At 32.5% G+C, this 18,873-nt stretch overlaps 1 protein-coding gene across 5 annotated transcripts in view; it reads right to left on the minus strand.

Annotated features, from left to right (window-relative positions):
• Positions 1 to 18,873, minus strand: part of CACNA2D1 (calcium voltage-gated channel auxiliary subunit alpha2delta 1) — a 516,254-nt gene that overhangs the window by 27,247 nt on the left and 470,134 nt on the right. For all 5 annotated transcript variants that reach the window (XM_046669483.1, XM_046669485.1, XM_046669484.1 and 2 more), the window contains 11 exons: positions 18,767 to 18,827; positions 11,344 to 11,441; positions 7,769 to 7,856; positions 6,633 to 6,695; positions 5,878 to 5,981; positions 4,843 to 4,929; positions 3,370 to 3,437; positions 2,910 to 2,948; positions 1,322 to 1,393; positions 246 to 398; positions 110 to 162 (listed from right to left, as the gene is read on the minus strand). In XM_046669483.1, coding sequence (XP_046525439.1) covers positions 110 to 162; positions 246 to 398; positions 1,322 to 1,393; positions 2,910 to 2,948; positions 3,370 to 3,437; positions 4,843 to 4,929; positions 5,878 to 5,981; positions 6,633 to 6,695; positions 7,769 to 7,856; positions 11,344 to 11,441; positions 18,767 to 18,827 — 886 coding nt within the window. The remainder of the gene's footprint in view (positions 1 to 109; positions 163 to 245; positions 399 to 1,321; positions 1,394 to 2,909; positions 2,949 to 3,369; positions 3,438 to 4,842; positions 4,930 to 5,877; positions 5,982 to 6,632; positions 6,696 to 7,768; positions 7,857 to 11,343; positions 11,442 to 18,766; positions 18,828 to 18,873) is intronic.

The following is an 18,873-nucleotide window of genomic DNA, read 5'->3' on the forward strand; positions in this document are numbered from 1 at the left end:
ACTCCAAGAATAATTACTTACATGTCACAAAATCTGTATTTTCACCAAATTCTTTACTATTTCACAACACCTTTCTCTCATTACCAATAAAACTACAATTTTGACTTACCAGGCAGCAGCAGTGGCCCACCAGCCAATCTGTAATATGTCTGCTATTGATGGCTATAAAATATGATAAAAAGCCATTACATTAGTCTACACTGAGCATGCCTTTGAGAGAAAGGGATGAGTTGGATATTACTGACCACATATGCTGAGCGATGCCCTGCTCCTTGTTTTGGTGTAGCTCCAGGTTCACACACTGACTGATAATCATAAGATTTGTTGAAAGCATAAACTGATATATTAACCAGGTGTCTCATCAAACTTGGATCAATCTCTCCAAAAAATCTTCCAATCTGGTACAGAAAAAAATGATAAACTTTCAAATGTAAGCCAAATATTAACACCTGAATCAGTACGATGAAAAGAAATAACACAAAGAAACTGAATTAAAACCACTCAGGAGCTTAAAAACAAAAGCAAGGAATAAACCTGTATATGACACTCCAAAAGAACTCAAATGAGATTAGGCGTTCTCATTTCTCAGAGGCTCTGTGTGATATTTGTGGAAGGAATGGACGGTTTACTTAGCATTAAGGTCACAATCAAATGCCTCCTGAGAAGAGAAAAGTAGCATAAATAAGAGAAATGGGTGGGACTAGAAAAAGAAAAGGAACTTGTAGGGCCTGTGATGACCTGCACCTGGTCCCATCGAAAGGGGGACCGTCTAGGCTAATGAACTCCAGCCCATAAACACTGTCAATTAGGAGAAAGGTCAGTGTGGAGAGGTTTTTTCCCTTTTCTTTTTAAGAGAAGCCAGAAATGTAGATTCAGAAATGAAATTAGTTGGCAAGTAATTCTAATTTGTTTAAAACCCTGTATGAGCCAAATAACCTATGTGCTGCCAATCTGCAAATTTGGGACTAGAAATTTCATCAGTTTCAAGTCAGCCATGTATTAAGTCAGATATTACTAATTAATTAATATGTGACACTGAGAGATCAAAAATAAAAAGTTCACATCATGTTAAAATTCTTAACTCTATAGTTTAATAGTAACTGTTAGTACCAGAAAGTAAACTCAACTAACAAATACCAAGAAAAACTAGATTTAAGATGCATTTCTTAATGGTTTATATGGTATTTAGCACTTTAAAATTTATTTTATGACAGAAATAAAGCAACTCATCAATTTCTATAATGGTTTTAAGGAGTTTCGTAACGTTGATCAGGGAAACACACTTTGGTAACAGTGCTTCTCTCCCACTTTAGGTACATACCTGGTTAGTATAATCATCATGATTTGCCATCAAAAGAAACCCACCATCATCTAAAATCACACAATCCATTACCTATAAAAATAAAAATGACAGTTAACACATTTTTAGGAAGGTTAGGAGACTGCATTATCATTATTCCATTATATGTAGATGATTATAACAATAAAATTAGGAAAGAAATTCAAATGACTATCTTCTCTTGAACATATATGATCTAGAGATTCTGATGAAATAAATGAAGGGCATGCACTGATGCATATTAAACCCTCAGGGCTGGATATTCCACCACCATCCATCTAGTTAAAACTACCAGCTCACTCTGAACAAATCATAAGAACAAATCAGAAATAATTTTTTGCCACTCTAAGGTCAACTAAATGATCCAGGAAATTGGATAGACCAAAATATTTAATAATGTATACTTATTTTATTATTTTAAACACATACTTGAGATTTTGACAGGAAAGATATTTTTAAAAATACATTTTAGTCGCTATGCTTCAGACTAAAAAAAAAAGAAAAAACAGCAGAATGAGGATATATATAACTATTTTACACTAAAAATGTTTGATTGGATAAATTGAAATCAAAAAGCAGAAAGCAAAACAAAAAATGCCTGTGACTGAGGAAAAAAATCATTCATCCTGAAATGAAGAATAAATTCCCAGGCAGTTTAAATCATGTTTAAATGCATGAATCACTTTAAAAATATTTATTGTATAAAATCACGATTAAAAACATTGTTTTCAGCGTTGGTGACATACGCATTCTATTTTCCTAATGTAGAAGCAACTTGCTAAAACCTTTGCTCTAAAAACAGTCTTTATAGTCTACATAAAATAGACAAGCTATAAAAAGAATTAAAATTATTGGCTATAATTTCGCACAACTAGAAGTGATAAAATGATATGAACTCCCTACCTCCCTTGGAATATGCACACACACATAAAAAGATTAGAAGAAAATAGTGGAATTCATCCTTCTGATTCATTCTTAGAATAATTTATCTACTATTATTCTCAGAGCATCTTCAACTTTTGAGCAAAAAATTCATATTTGCTTTTTCAACTTCTCAAACAGAAATAGAAATAGAAAACAATGTAAAATCCAATCTATGTAAATGGAACATTATAATGAATTATATAATTCCAAGGTTTAGTTCCCAAAATTTTCTCATCACTATAAATACATTGTGAACAAATTCAGAGAAAGTACAAAAGACAAGGGAAGATTGCATTGATAACCAATAAGGATGCTTTGGTTAGAAACTTCCCATGTAGGAACAGAGCTAAAGGTAAGTATGTACAAAAGAACATAACACAATTAAGATTCAAGAGAATACAGTCCATACTGATATGGCTTTTTTATACCTTCCAATAATATATGAATTTTTTTAACAATAAAAGCATTTAAGATTAGTAAATAAAAGCATATAATTCAAACTCTTATTTATGAATTAGTTCCCAATGCCTTAGAATAATTTCTTTTAGCCTTTGATTAAAATTCCTGTATTTTTTTAATCACTGAAGTCTTAGCAAGAGTAATACAAGAAAAAATTATAGTTAATTTTATTTTAAAGTTTTCTTACATCACTGTTTCTTTTGCAGTCACAAACTGGACCAGCACACTGAAAAACAAAAACACAGTTATCACCTCACATTTTATAAAACATTGGATTTTAATTATAGTCATTAATTATTACCATGTAACAATTAGAAAATTTAGACTAATTTTTTGATGATAAAAGGGCAAATGACAATCTAGTCCATAATAAAAAAAGATAATTGCTTTATCTTTAAAGTTAGAAAATATCAATTAACAGATATCTAAACTAGCATTTCAAATTACAATATTGAGATATTTTTCTTTTTATTGTTTATCAATTTACTATTTAAACAGAAAATTTTTAACAAATAGAATTTCATAATTATGCTTCAATGTAGTGGCACTGAAAATTTATTTTGCCTCTGTGTAAGACTTTACTTTTATTATTTGCATTTAAGATTTTTAAGTGTAGCTATGAATTTTTGTTAAAAAAATTATCTTACCGGATCCCTGATTGATGTTTTGGTGAAATTCTCTATCCAGGAATTTACATCAATTTTAATTCCAACAACTGAAAAATTATGTAAAGAAAAATTGACACATACATTTAAAAAGTGTAGTTATGATTTTACATATCTATTTTTCCTCTCACATTTGAAAATTCCTGAGTAGGCAAACGTAAGTTTCTTGAGATTAAAAAAGGACATTAAAAAGTTGATTCGAATTAATTTAAAAGGCTGCAATTTTAGTTAGCTACAATATAATATTTGCTCCATGATAATTCAGATATTTTATACAATAGCATTAAATTTGGGTTGAATATAAAAACATTATATTACAGAGATATATATCTTGGGGTTTTCATTAAGAAATAATGCTAATAGCTCTTAAACTATTAAACAAACTTCATTTATAATCAAAACAGTTTATTCATTTCCCACAATCTGGCCAATTAACTAATATAGATAGTAAGCCAAAAAAAATTGATAGTGACAGGAATAGCCTTATAGATATGAGGTCATTCAGTGGAATGTTTTAGGAGGCTTCCCTAACCCGACCAATGCATGCAGTTTAAGAAATGTTTGTTGAAGAGTAGGTCGATGAGTGGTTGGGAGAGTGGGTAAATGAAGGAGTAACTTAGAGGAACAACTGTGAGTAAATGAGCAAATGAGTGAATGAAGAAAAGGATGAATGAATTAGTAAGTGATGGAAGAAATCTATATAGTTGAATCACTGTGGGGTAAAACTGCCCTCAGGTGCAGGAAGGCAATTTATCTATCTTCTCAATCTGGCCTAATATATGCTTTTTTAAAATTCAAACAATACTGAATCATACAGTGAAAAAAATTTTTTACTTTATTTGTATCCACTCATTCCAACCTGCTTCCAATTCTCATTGATGCTCTGTTTTACAATTTGTTTTGTTTTCTTGTTTGATTTGTTTCACTTTACCAAAAAAGTCGTTTTCCTATTTTATTGTTGTTTTTTAAAAATAGATTCCTACCTAATTCTTTTTAACAGAGACATAGTATAGATATGCCATAATTTATCTTTTCTCCCAACGATGGAAATTTAACTTTCCATGTTTAAGTTATTACAAATATTCACACCCTTGGTCATATAGCCTTTTGTGTATTTGAAAGTATCTTGGAGGATGGGCTTGTACAGTGCAATTGCTGGATCAATCCAGCATTTAGGATTTTGATATATGAAATTAAATTAACTCCATAAATTTGTGTCAACAGTGTATAAACACAGCACTTGTTTGACAATAACTCAGCTCTATAACATATCAATTTTATTTTACCCCCAATCTCATAGGTAACTAAGTGTACTTTTTAAAATTTGCAAGTCTTTGACTTTATTTTGGCTGAAGCTTTCTGATGGCCTTCCTGATAAGCATTGCCAGTTTTTAATATAAACATTAGGTCACCATTAATTTTGGTGATGTGTATGTGTACAATATATACGCTTACCTGCAGGTTTAAGAAGTTTTCCTTGGATATATATTTCCACAGCTTTGCTTACCATGATGCCTGATTCATAAGCACCAGGTCCACTTTCTAAAAAAAAAGAAAAACAGAACTATATAAATCCTATATAAATAAATCAAATAATATTGAGTTTATTTTGATAGGTACAAGTAGATAGCATTTTGCTTAAATATTCTAGCATAGATATGCCATAAAGAAGTCTGTGGTCTCCTCTTTTCTCTTCTTCCTCTGTACACCAGGCTAACTGAAGTATCCATGAAGTATCCATGAATTACATTACATTAATTACATTAATTGACTTTGGGTTGTGAAGGAATTATTCATCTTGGCTACATTGAATTCATAATAAAATGGATTCATGACTAATCTGAGCCTCATGACATTTGCCAAAATATTGAGGAGGCTGCTGAAGTGAAGTGGAAGGATTGATCTTAGATTCCCAAAACTGCCTTTGCATTTCAGACAATATACTTGCCCTGGGCAAAACTTTAAAATTCTCCGAACTTCAGTTTCACCACTTGTGAAACTGAGGATAAATAATACCTACCCTCAGAGAGAGGTTGAGGGATTAAATGAGAAAGTTTTGGGCAAGGAACCCAATGATATATTATAAAATACGGGCTTTTGCTAATTTTTATAAATAATATATTTAGCTAAAACCAACTAAAGGTGGAGTAAACTGATTAGTTACATTTTAAAAAATTTATTAAACATTCTTCAATATATTCACAGTTTGTGAAATGAAGGATTATCTACATGTGTTTCTATGTATTATGTATGCCTGTAGGTATGCTGTCTCTATGTTGATGGATGACTGTTTCTTGTGTGTGCATTTTACCTCCTCAAGTCAATGGACGCTTGTGTCTTTGCAAAGTCGTACATGTAGTATATGCTTAATAATAACTATTCTGAGCAATTAACTTAAAATATATTGTTTTGGGGTAAAGCGGGTAGTAGCAGTAATTTATTTTTTTAAAAAAGGGAACTGAGAAGGCTGAATTCCAATGTAATACTTACTGTTAAAGTAGGGAGCCGTGAAAACATAGTTATCATTATCAAGACTCCTTTTATAGAAGCTGTCCTCATATGTTTCTGGGTTTTCTTGCCAATTTTCTCCAGCCCTAGGGAGGAAATGGTTTGTCATTTTTATTCTTTAATCTACCTGATAACCTATTTTTCCCTTTGTGGACATTGTCGAACTTTACAGACATGTCTACATCTCTGGTATGTTTAAAGAAGTTAGTGGTAATTGATGGTGTAAATGATACTCATTACTAAGCAATACCTCAGCATAGATTTATAAAGGACCAGAAAAAGCTGACTCCTAGTTTTACTCTGCCATTTACTAGCCAGGTAATTACGGACAAGTCAGTTCAGAAGTCAATTATTATTGATAAGCCTACCTAGCCCACCTTATGGACTGTTCAGAAGATAAACAGAGAGAACATCCAGTGAAAACAATGACGTGCTATGCAAATATTGCCACTAGGCTATGACCATGACGTTCATTTAACTAGGTCAGCTTGTGTCTACAAAGAAAGATCTCTTAAATTTTGTAGTATGTATGACAAGCAAAAGTGTCACTGAAGAATCATATAATAGCATATTTAAAGAAAGAGAGTATTTTAATAACATAAGTACTTTAAACGACTTCAATGTGATCTACTAATAATCGGTTTCTCTGAAGAATGGCTTCCTTATACAGTAATGTACAGATCCTTGGAGTAGTCTTTTGTAATTTACTGATTTTTATAGATATTATTTGAACTTACTCTTTGGGATAAACTCGGGTAATCCCACCATCAGTCACAACAAACCGCGCTTTCACTCCCTTGCTGGAACAGAAGATGGATGAAGGGAATTTTTTATTTAACTTACTCTTTGTAAGATATTAATTTAGGTGTTGGTGATACAAAGAGAAATAAAATGAGTTCCTAAAATAAAGGAAGCCAAAGTAAATACATCAATAAATGCAAACTATATTTTAACAGTTAAAATATCTAAGAAATAAGTAAGTAAAGGGAGGATGCTTAAAGAAGACATCTCATAGGAAGTAATGATATAGCTGCATTTTGAAGATAGAAGGGGAGTTAAGAGAGATGACAGAAAGCAGGAAGACATTGAATGTAGAGAGAAGAGTATGTTTAAGGGAAAGGTAGTGAAGAGTGATAGTATTTGGTGTAATAAAAGCATAAGGCGCAAGCTGAGAAACAATAGGAAGTGAAGTTTCAAGCACAAGTTTCTTAAGAGTGGTCAGCTCATGAATGATCTTGAAGTTCATGCTGGAGAGCTTCAACTTTATCCTGAAGTTAAAACTGCATTTTAAAAGAAGACTCTGGTTAGTATGTGTTGTATGGAGAACAGACTGGGGACTGTGGGGAGAGGAATGGGAAGCACCAAAGGCAGAACAATCAGCTGCTGTAATTTCTTAGACGGGGGAATTGCGACCTTGAGTCTGAAGAAGGGGGCAAACATTGCTGGAAGAAATACTAGCATTTGGTAATTGATTGGAAATGGTGTGGAGAAGAGACTGTAAATGAGGATCACAGGTTTCTCAGTTTCTTGACTGGGTATATGGTAGTGCTATCAGAAAGCCAACTGGACATTCGCTAGAAACCCTATTTTACCGCAAACACTGAAACAGACACAAATACCTATTTAATTTGGTTTATCCACATTGTAATGTATATACCTGTAAAGTTGAGTAATGGCAGATGTTAGTCCTGACACACTCCCACAACTGAAAATGCAACTTGTCAACAATTGCAAAATGATTTTCTTGAGAAATTGTTTTAAAGATAAATAATAAACTTGAAACTTATGAGACCTATTTCACAAAAATTTCCAAGAGAGAAGCTAAATGGAAATGCAGAATATATATTTTTTATTAATAAGAATAAATACTTACATGTTTTTCTGCTTACTCCAGTAATTTTGGACAAGTTCGTTTGTAAAGCCTGCATCCAGCAAGACTCTATTAATCAAATTCGTGTTACCTAACAGAAAAAGGATAGCCTCAATTACACCCACACAGTTTTTTAATTAGTATAACAATGAGACAAATATATTCTCTATTTCCAAAAGCAATTTACAGTTGATAATATTTCTATGAATTTAAAAATATATCCTATATTAATTTTCTGCATTTTTTTAATATTGCTCGTCTCGCCTCACATTTTTCATACTATGGACAGAATTAGTAGTGGAAGAGCCAGTTTTAAAGGAGGCAAATTATTTTGTAAACTTCATCAAAAAGATCTATGAAATATGCCAATCAAGAAAAAAATGAGGAAATATTCTTTCTCTTTTGTTTTTGTAGGTTAGTATGGTGATTCCAAACCATCATAATACTTCATAGACAATTTTACATATAAATATAAATCAACATAATATACATAGTGTTTCTTTTTATTTGTTTTGGCCAAGGAACAAAATAACTTATCACAGACTAACACTATTCTAAGAGTGGCTTTTGGAATTACTGATATTGGTGAAAGAACACAGGCTTCAGGTTGTCTGGAATAACTGAAGAGTATATTAGCAAAAGGTCAAAGATAATGGTGTGGATAGATGATGAGGACCAAGGGTCAATTAATACACATTCTTAAGCAAAGAAACTTTCTCCTGGTTCTTCTGAGCTAAACCCATGAAGCTCTGAATAACTTACAAGTATCCTCTGAAACTTCATAATTCTGATAAAATTTCATTTTATTTAGGTAGGAAACATATGATTTGACTTAATATTCTATTACTATAAGAGATAGCGGTAGGATAGGCTGGAAAACATTTTAGTTGTTTTTTGGTTTGTTTGTTTTTTGTTCTTTTTGCTGAGGAAGATTTATCCTGAGCTAACATCTGTTGCCAATCTTCCTCTTTTTTGCTGAGGAAGATTTGCCCTGAGCTAACATCTGTGGCAATCGTCCTCTATTTTGTATGTGGGTTGCTGCCACAGCATGGCCACCCACGAGTGGTGTAGGTCTGGGCCCAGGAGTCACACCCGGGCTGTTAAAACAGAGCATACTGAACTTAACCACTCAGCCATAGGGTTGGCCCCATTTTAGTTGATTTTAATTATTTTAATTTAAAATCTCTTTCACCCAGGATTAAAAGGTAAATTTAATCCATTATTTTAGACTTCATTTCTATTCATTTTAGGAACTTTACTATTATATTATTTTAGAAGATGAATCACTTTAAAAAATAGGCTTTAGAAAATGAATGATATAATTTAATTGTCTCAAATCCTTTTGGTAAAACAAAATAAATGAGATCATTATTCTAAGTTGTAATATAAATCAATATTTCAAGTAATTTCATAATTTTGATCATATTTTCATTATGCTGTAAGTCTAAAATGTGTCTTGAAATCTGTCCCCTGCAGCTGATTACATAAAATATATAAACAGATTATCAGCATTAAGCTTTACTGTTTTACACACACATATAATATCTCACTTTTACATTAGTTCAAAAATAAAAGGGAATATGAAGATAAATACTCTATAAGATAAATATTTAGATAGCTTAATAAATTAAACATTAGGTGACAACTGTAATTTCACTGATGAATTGTCTTTTATAAAGCAAAATTAAACTTGACTGCACCTCTTTGAAAAAAACTATTCAAATCACAGATTTCAATCACTGATATTTACTTTTAGAGTTAGCGTTATGAATTATTTGATCACATGATGTAAAATATGTTTGAGAAAAATCTATAACATATAACACTGTCAGAGGAAAATATAAATTATTTTATACGTATTAGCTCTTTTGTATAATTAAATCCAATAAAATCTCAATTTTTAACATGGTTATATAGTCACCTCAAACATCTCCTACTAGATCATAGGGGAGGCAGATAAAAGGCAAAATGAAACAAAGGAAGAGACTGGAGAACAGATAACAACAGTATGGATATTAGTATTCATACTGAAAATATTTTGTTTAAATGTATTTATACTTTCCTAGGACCTAGAGGCATTCAACTAAAGGAATATTCAATAATATTATTTCAGTTCTCTCTTGGGAATGCCTGTTACTTACTAATAGGAAATAAACAATAACATAAAATAACACTGAGAAGTTTCTGGCTCGGTCCGAGTGAGCGCACACTGAGTGGGCAGGTGTGGAGTCTCTCATGCTCAGACGTGATCAGTGTAGACTTCATCTACCCATGACAGGTTTTCAGAGGAGCTAATTCATGTTAGAGGTGCTAGGAAGTTATTTCTTTTTATGAGATAAATTTAAATTTGAGAGGTGGCTTTAAGAATGGATTTTCATTTTTTATAACTAGGAAGTGTTTTGTTTAATCCTTCCTGATAGAGAGAAAAATAATTTTAAAATAGAAAAGAAAAGGAAGAGAAAGAGAAAGAAGAGGAGGAGAGAGAGAGAGAGGAGGGAAAAAGGAGAAAGGACAAGGGGTAACAAAAAAGTCAGGTATGTATACTTTTTTTTTTCAAATTATGTTTACTAGGGTAATTTTTGCCAGTAGCTAGTTTTCCTATTTCCTTTTGCATTATACTTTTTCCTGACAGTACTTTCATAGGATTTTTTTTTTTTTGAGGAAGATTAGCCCTGAGCTAACGTCTGCTGCCAATCCTCCTCTTTTTGCGGAGGAAGCCTGGCCTTGAGCTAACATCCGTGCCCATCTTCCTCTACTTTATATGTGGGACGCCTACCACAGCATGGCCTGACAAGCAGTGTGTAGGTCCGCACCCGGGATCCCCACCGGTGAACCCCGGGCCACCAAAGCAGAACGTATGAACTTAACCGCTGGGCCACCAGGCTGGCCCCCATAAGGTATTTTTAAGAAGAAAAAATAATTAAGATTTTTAAATGTCTTAAAAGGCAAGAATCCATAAATCTCTATGAAGTTTCATAGTATGAATGATGCAAATTTCTCTGAAAGACAAATATAATGGTCAAAAGCATTACTAAAATTTCTTACCTATTCCAACTTGATTTACTTCATAAAATAGGAAATTATAGAAGCATTTTTTAAGATATAAAGTTAACTGTGATCAAAATAGAATGTCAAGAAGAAAACAAACTCTTAAGTGATATATCTTTATTTATATCTTCTTTTTATTCTATCCATATTAAAACTCATTATATAAATTGGAGGATATAAATAAATCAATAAAAATGTATTGTATGTTTTCCTCTATATAGTAAAAGAAATGCAATGGAAAACCTTTAAAAGATTCAAAAGTAAGTTTCTTACATCTGAAAGGAGCAAAGGTAATCATATCCTATTTATATTTAAACATTTCTATCTATTATCTGACTTTGAAAATTTGATTTTACTTAATAATGAAATAAAATTTCTTTACTATATAAAGGGCCAAATTGTTACATTTTACCATTAAATTCATAAAGCAAATAAATAAGCCAGTATAGCAACAACTAATCTGAACTAAGACTTGACCACTTTGGATATAATCACAGTGAAGCAGTTACTTTGAATTAATGCATACTTACAGGATGGGTTGTTTGGAGTTTTTCTATCAATAAACTCATTGAAATTTAATAGAAACTCAGTGTTATTTTCTGATATTTTAAGGTCATTGCAGTAATCTCTGAAAAAAATATTTTAGGATATTAGGTATTAAAATCAAAATTAAAACAAAATGAACATAATAATTACAGGAAGTGAAACCACTGGGTTTTTACGAGCTATATGACTTCGCAAGCTGCTGAACTTCTTGTTACATCCATATCCTCATCTCTACAATGGAACAATTCTTTGACCATGAGTGGTAAATATTATAGACAATATAAATTAAACACTCGGCCTCTGAGCAGTAGGTGCTCAATACGTGTTAGCTTTTGTTGTTACACTATTATAACTGAATGTTGTAGGTTTACAAGCTTCACGTAGAAATTGAGAAATTTTAAAATATTTACTTATTAAATATCAAGAATAAACCCCTTATATGTTAACATTTTTATGAGAAACTATTGTATTTTTGAACAAAAAACAAAAACATGTAGCCCCAAAAAGTGGCATCATTTTACCTATTCGGAAATTGCTTTAATTCTTGACAATAGAGGACAAGTGTGCCTCTGTAGTCAGTAAACCACAAGATTTTGTTTGGCACATAAAAAAAAAAATGTTCTCATACATATATGCAGTTGGAAAAGAGAGGATTATCTTATTAGTCTTTTCAGATAATTATGGCTATTCTTTTTTGATAACATACCAAAACTTATCTGTAATTTCTTGATAGTTATTTGTAATATGGAATTTGAAACAATATCAATGAACTTTTTGTACTGTTACATTAAAAGTCAATGCACTGTCTTATACTTTGAATGTGTCTTTTGCCCATCTATGATTTTGTAACATCATAAATTGGTTATTTGGAAAATATGAGTCATGTAGATCTTCCAAATGATGACATATTTCATTAAGCAAATTTGAAAATTCACATTCATTAACATCTTCACTGATCTCACCAGATAAGTCTCTAACTATTGAGAAGCCGTTATTCACAGTAATGAATACAACTTTCCCAAAATTCTAATTTTTATTTGAAAGCTCAGATTTTGTCATTGGCAACAAATACACTCAGTTGTTTTCTTCAAAGAAAAGGCTTACTTGATTGATTTTTCAGAAAATGTTTGCCAAATATCCAAGTTACCCTCTCAAGTAAAATCATATTTCATGAAAAATAAAAATATTATTTTTATAAAAAAATAAAAAATATTGCAGCTCTCAATTCAAATAATCACACAAATGTCTTTCCTGGTACACAGCAGAGCTTCCATTTTCATCACACAGAACATTAAAAGACACATACTCAAGGGTAAAGCTTTAAGAAAATTAATAAATTCTTACTGCTTCAATCAGGGATATTTTAAAGTGAAACTGGCTTTTTCCCTGATGTGGGTGTTTGGCAATGAAGTTTACAATGGCTACCAGTACACTTTAGTGCCATTGCCTTGATTTCTGCTAAGGTATCAGCTCACCATTGGTTTTGTACTGTCAGTGCAAATGTCAATATGAAGATAAGATAAGCATTTAACATTGCTAGGAAAATAGCTTTGACTTTGTAAATTCTCTGAAAGGGCCTCTGGAACCCACAGGGTTCTGAGGACCATTTTTTGAGAATTGCTGTCCCGTGTTTTGGAAATTCAGAATAAATATAAAGCAACATAAATATAAGATTACCATGATAATAACTAGGTTAATACAACCAACAAATTGGATAATAAAATATTCAAGAAAAAATGCAATTAAATAGTAAACATTTTCCGATGCAAGGCCATTACCTAAACATAAAACCTCCGAGAGTAGAGAGGAATAGAGTGTCAGAACTTCAAAAAAACTTCTTGGCTCATGGAAAATTTTAGTTCAGAGGCAAGGTTTAGAAAGTTTATATGATTTATACTCATTTTGCTATTGACAGAGGTAAATTTGACTTCTTCCCACAAGGCTAGGCTGTTTCGGAAATTAGCCTGGAAGTCAAAAGGCCAATATTTTGAATTATAATCTCACAGAATTAGAAGCTGATGGCAAGCCTTTAGGACTAAATAAAATGTTGCAAATAATTATTAATAACATGGTTTTTAGGATTCCATGTTATTATTTGAAGGCATTTCTAAAATTATCTTTGCTCATTTAATCCCAAAAGTAACTATCAGAAGGTATTTAATATTTTAAAGGTGAGAAAACTGAGATTCAAAGATATAAAAAGATTTACAGAAGGGTACCTAACTAGCAAATGGTCAAGCCCTGAAGAGAAGACGAGTCTTCAGATCCCTGATTATTGTGTTTTAACCATACAATGTGCTTTGAATTTTCACTTTGTGAACTTTCAGTGCTGCAAAGCTCCAGGCCAAAAGCAATTTTAACCTCTAAATAGAAGGCTTTTAGTGTTGTGAGCAATTGTGAGCAAATGTAGACAATGTTATCATGTTGTTTTTTTTTTTTATTCTTGCTGGCTGGGTTGTGTACAATTTTGTAGTCTAAAGATATTATGGACCTGATGTTTACTAATGGCAAAAGCTGTGAAAGTATTGAAACTATCAGTAAGGAGAGTTGTTAGAATGGCAGCAAAAGTGAAAGAATTTAAACAATGAAAATGTGAGAAAACGCTAAAAAGTTGTGAGTATCAGTGGAATGAGTTCTCCAGTTGTAAGAATAATTCAGAAGGACAACAGAAAATCACCCACCATGTAGAGTATGGTGCCTATGCAGTAGGCAATAGTAGTAAGAGCCTTATAGAAATATTTGAGATGTGAATATGTGGCCAGACAAACAGCATTGGTGTTGGTTGCCTGTTAGCCTAATGATTGTTCAAAATGGGGCTGAGAGTTTGACAACTCGAGATAATTACCATTTCTTAGATTCTTGTCCCAAAGGAATCACCCCATGACAGTGAGTGGCAGGTCAGTAACTGTGGTTACCACAACTGCTAAGAAGTTCCCCCAGGACGTGTGGGAAGACATGCTAAAACACTTTCAATAAAGCACTGTTTTTCTAAAAGGGATCAATTTTGCACGTATTGATCATTAGTTAATCTCTTTTAGGTAAAGAATTCCTCAGAAAAGTAAAGCATCAAAGTGGAGAAATCTTTGGAAGGCTTTAAAGGAACAAATCAAACTTCAATTTGCTGAAAATACCTTCCGGGCCTGAAAGCTGTATAATCTCTTTTGGTCATTTTGTATTTCTTACTACATTGGCTTTGTAACTTAAATGGCTTTGAAACTAAAAGACCTTTGGTATTAGAAATTTGGCAAATCATTTATTTCTAGAATACTGACAATGAGTTTGTTCTTATTCTATTCAACAAACTTACATAGGTTATTTCTTTCTCATTCTAACTCATCTTTGAAATGCCTTTCTCATTTCTGATTATCCAAGAAAGACAGTGAAATTCATCCCTGTTTTCGAGTTTTCATCCCTATGACTGTGCCTCCTAAAGGTAGGACCAATCCTCCATGTGTCTATATTCTCAACGTTTTCCTTTCATAGTAGTTTTAAAATTTAAGGAAACTGCAAAAACAGAATATTAATCAGGATCAAAAAGCTTAATTATTTTGAAATTAACAAAAATGGTTCTATCTTTAAAATTTGCGAGCTTTCTTCTTTGAATTATTTTAAACTAACTACTTTTTAACACCCTTTATTAAATATCACTTCTCCTCCTGCTTCTTACTACAACCACAAATAATAATGACTTTTATTTAGAGCTCATATCCTACCAAGAGCTTGCTAAATACATTGCATGCATTATCTCATTTAAAGCTTATAAAAACTCTATAAGGTAGGTATTATTGCTATTATCATTTTGCAAGGAAAGAAACTAAGGTGCAAAGAATGTGAATTACACAGCCATGACAACGAAGATCTGGGAAACAGACCCAGATAGTTTTGCTCTAGAGTTTGCTACACTGTTTCTCATCAATAACAGTGACAAAAATATATGACCAGTGTCCTATATCACATAAATGTTTGTCTTTTTTGCTCATTTTTTCCTTATGGTAATTTTCTATCACTTTATTTTCCACCACTCTTAGAACACACATTCAATGCTCACTTTTCCAGAAAATGTTTCCTACAAAAATATTTTACTCAGACAGATTGGATGTTCTTTTGAGATCCCTAAGCTTTTATGTCTTCAATGCACATAAATTTCTAAAACTGTCTGCTAATCTGTGAAATGGGATAATAATACTAACATATTATAGACTTCTTTTGAGCTGTAGATATAATCATGCATGTAAAGGGCTTAACACATGTTAACTGAAATGGACACTCATTGTTTTGTCCTATAAGCCACATTTCTTCCTGTCTCTGGTATTTATTCCTTCCCTAAACACATAGGAAAATTCTAGTCTTCCAGTCAGTCATATTGATTGAACGTGGCTCAGGCCACAGAAATGGTCATATGCAAATCCTTGCTGAACTAACAAAGTCTATTATCTATTAACTGGGAATTGGAATTGAGTATCTGGACTTCTGCTATATTTTTCACCTTGTTTAATGGTGAAGCTGAGAAAGCCAGTCTGCACAGTCTGCTATTTAATAACTGAGAGAGATGAGTGAAAATGCTGCCCAGAGAAAAACACAGATCTGAGATGGAGAGTCTTATCAATACAGCACACCTAATTTTGATCTCTTCTTACATTTTTGCTATGTTAATATTCTGTGGGACACTGCTCTGTCCTTAATATTCTCCTTTCTAGCTAAAATTAGTTTTAGCAGTTAAGTTGCTCAAAATTACTTGTATCAAAAAATTGCTACTATTGCAGGTATTATTATTAATAATATGATTTTTAAAATATTCCTCATATATTTATAGATTCTCCATTCACCAAATATTTATGTAGCCTACTGTGTGCCAGGCAATGCATTTGATATTAGGTATTGAATGGTAAGTCAAATAGATGCCTTTGTGGCTCTGTTGGGGAAATTAAATAAAATGAAATGTGACCAGAGCTTTAGTGTGGGGAATATAGGACTCTATGAAGCAGTCAGCAAGGATGCCTAGCTCAGTGAAGATGAGAAGGAAATTCCCAGATCAAGGACTTTGAAGTTGGAGTTTGATAAGGTCTGGATGTGTTTGTGTACAGTCCAAAACAGAAAAGAAATTTAGTGAATGGAAAGAGGTAAGGGGGAGGAACAATGCATTTAGGAACTGAGAGAAGTTTAGTGTGGCTGGAATTTAGTGCAGAGGTTGGCAAACTCTTTCTTAAAGAGCCAAATAGTAAATGATTCATGCTTTATGGGCTATAAGGTCTATGCTACAACTACTCAATTCTGCCTTTTGTAGCAAAAGCAGCCCTAGACAATACATCAGCAAATGAGGACAGCAGGGTTCCAAAAAAACTTTATACATAAAACAGGCAACTGATCTGCAGATAGTTTGATGGCCCCTGATTTAGAGTACAGGAGACCACACTGGTAAACTGGGACAAAGTGACAGAGCATTTGAAAGCTGTGATATAAAATACAGATTATCATGAGGACAGTCCTGAGCCATTGGTTAGTATTTAGCAGATTAGAAACATGATTTTATTGAAATTTTAGAAACTCTGATTACAGAAAGGAGACAGAATTGTGAGGTAAGGGGGAACCAGGAGGTGGGGGGATCAATTAGGAGGCAGCTGTAGTAGTTTAGGTGAGAGAAGGCAATGGCCTGTGCTAGGACAAAGGCAGCAGAGTTTGACAGATACACTTGATACTCGTAAGTTAAATTCTATTTGGCAAGACTTGGTGATTGATTAGAGGTTAGATATAAAGGAAGGGGAGCAGTCAGAGACAACTATCAGGTTTTAAGCTTGGGCATTTGAGATGATGGTATTTTCTTCATTGAGGCATCACAGGAAGAAGAATTCTCCAGAGGACAAATGTTTGGTAGATATTGAATTTGAAGCACATTGAAGAGAAATTCCTGTGAGCTTTCCATAAACATGAATGTCTAATATTGAAATACATAGAGTACATATAAAGTCTGGAAATAGATACACTGTTTGATCCTATATTGTATTGTAATGTCAATAAACCACATATTATGTTTACTTTGTTTCTAGATATTTTGGCCATCCTGTAGGTTTGGGAGCCATCACTCCAAACTGTAGGCAGAATGGGTGCGGAATAAATGGGTGTCTGTGGTTGTGTGCAGAATCAGAATAAGAAGATAAGAGAGCCTAGGCCAGCAACTTCATGTAAGTGATCTGCAGAAGAAAGGAAGCTCATGGAAGAGACTGTGACTATGCAACCAGGGAAGAAGAAAACCCAGAATAAGGGAGTCATCAAGCAAGAAGAGGCAGTGTCAAAGGAAGGTGCGATAGCTCTATCAAACACTGAAAGGAAAGTCAAGCAGGAGAAGCTGTGTTTAAGGGAAGAGTAGCACATGAAATCAAAAATATGCTTTGTTAACAGAGATTTCTCAGAAAATTATATATATATTCTCTATTTTAAAAAAGCACCCAAAATTCAGATATTCTCATGTAGAAATAAAAGAATAACTCAGACCAATTTTTATGAGCCTTGTTTGAGTTTTTAGAGTAATTTCTTTAAGTATAAAATGTGAGAAATTAATAATGTAAGCTTCTGAATCTATTTTCTTCAATAATTTAGCCTAGATTAATAGGAAATATGTTAATTTGAATATTGTATGTGTCTGCTAGAGAGTGGAAATCAAAAAACTAAGGAAAGAAATGAGAATAAAGAACACTTGTATAGAACAGAGTTTCAAATAATTTCATGAAAATAGAGGTAGGGATAAAGATGTATATTAGGGATAGAGACAGGAGATTATGTGAGAAAGAAATAAAATCGGGGAGGAGAAAAAAGAATATTAATCTTAAAAATTACGTGAGAAAGCATCACTATATTAAAATGTGTTTTCCCAGAAACTTGTGTTAGAGTATTAAAAAAAATGAATTATGAGGTTAAATGAAAAAAAAGACTTATGAGTCTAGCCTATGTGTATATATACCCATATATATCTGTATGCATCTATGTATATCTGTGTGTATGTATGTCTATATGTGTATATATAGTTATGTTCATATGTGTAAATTTATATAAAGATACATATAGAGTATGTTTGTGTGTGTATACATACTTACAAAGGCAAATGCCCAATTCTTCATTATTGTGGGATGTACTGTCATTTCCAACAGGAGCAAAGATTACATCTATTTTATTCACCACTGCATCCCTCAGTCAGCATTGCTTAGTACATAGTAGTTGCTCAGTAAGTATTACTGAGTAAATGAATGAATGAACAGGATACTATTTCAGTTTTGAAGTTATTCTTCCCTCTGGTTCCATAATTTGGCATGGAATTAATCCAGAGCAGTCTTGATCCCAACTCAGAACAGTTACTGAAGGCCTATCCATCCCTACAAGCTATAAAAAAAGAAAACAAAATAAAACAAAACCAACCTTGGTGCTATGAATGTATAGCCAGATTCTTCAAAATTATCTGGCTTCAGTGTTTCTGAATCTGCAAAATAATGTTACAGCATTAGATAAGCAATCCGGAATATACA

Source organism: Equus quagga, chromosome 8 (genome assembly GCF_021613505.1).
Source record: "Equus quagga isolate Etosha38 chromosome 8, UCLA_HA_Equagga_1.0, whole genome shotgun sequence".
NCBI classification, from domain to species: domain Eukaryota; kingdom Metazoa; phylum Chordata; class Mammalia; order Perissodactyla; family Equidae; genus Equus; species Equus quagga.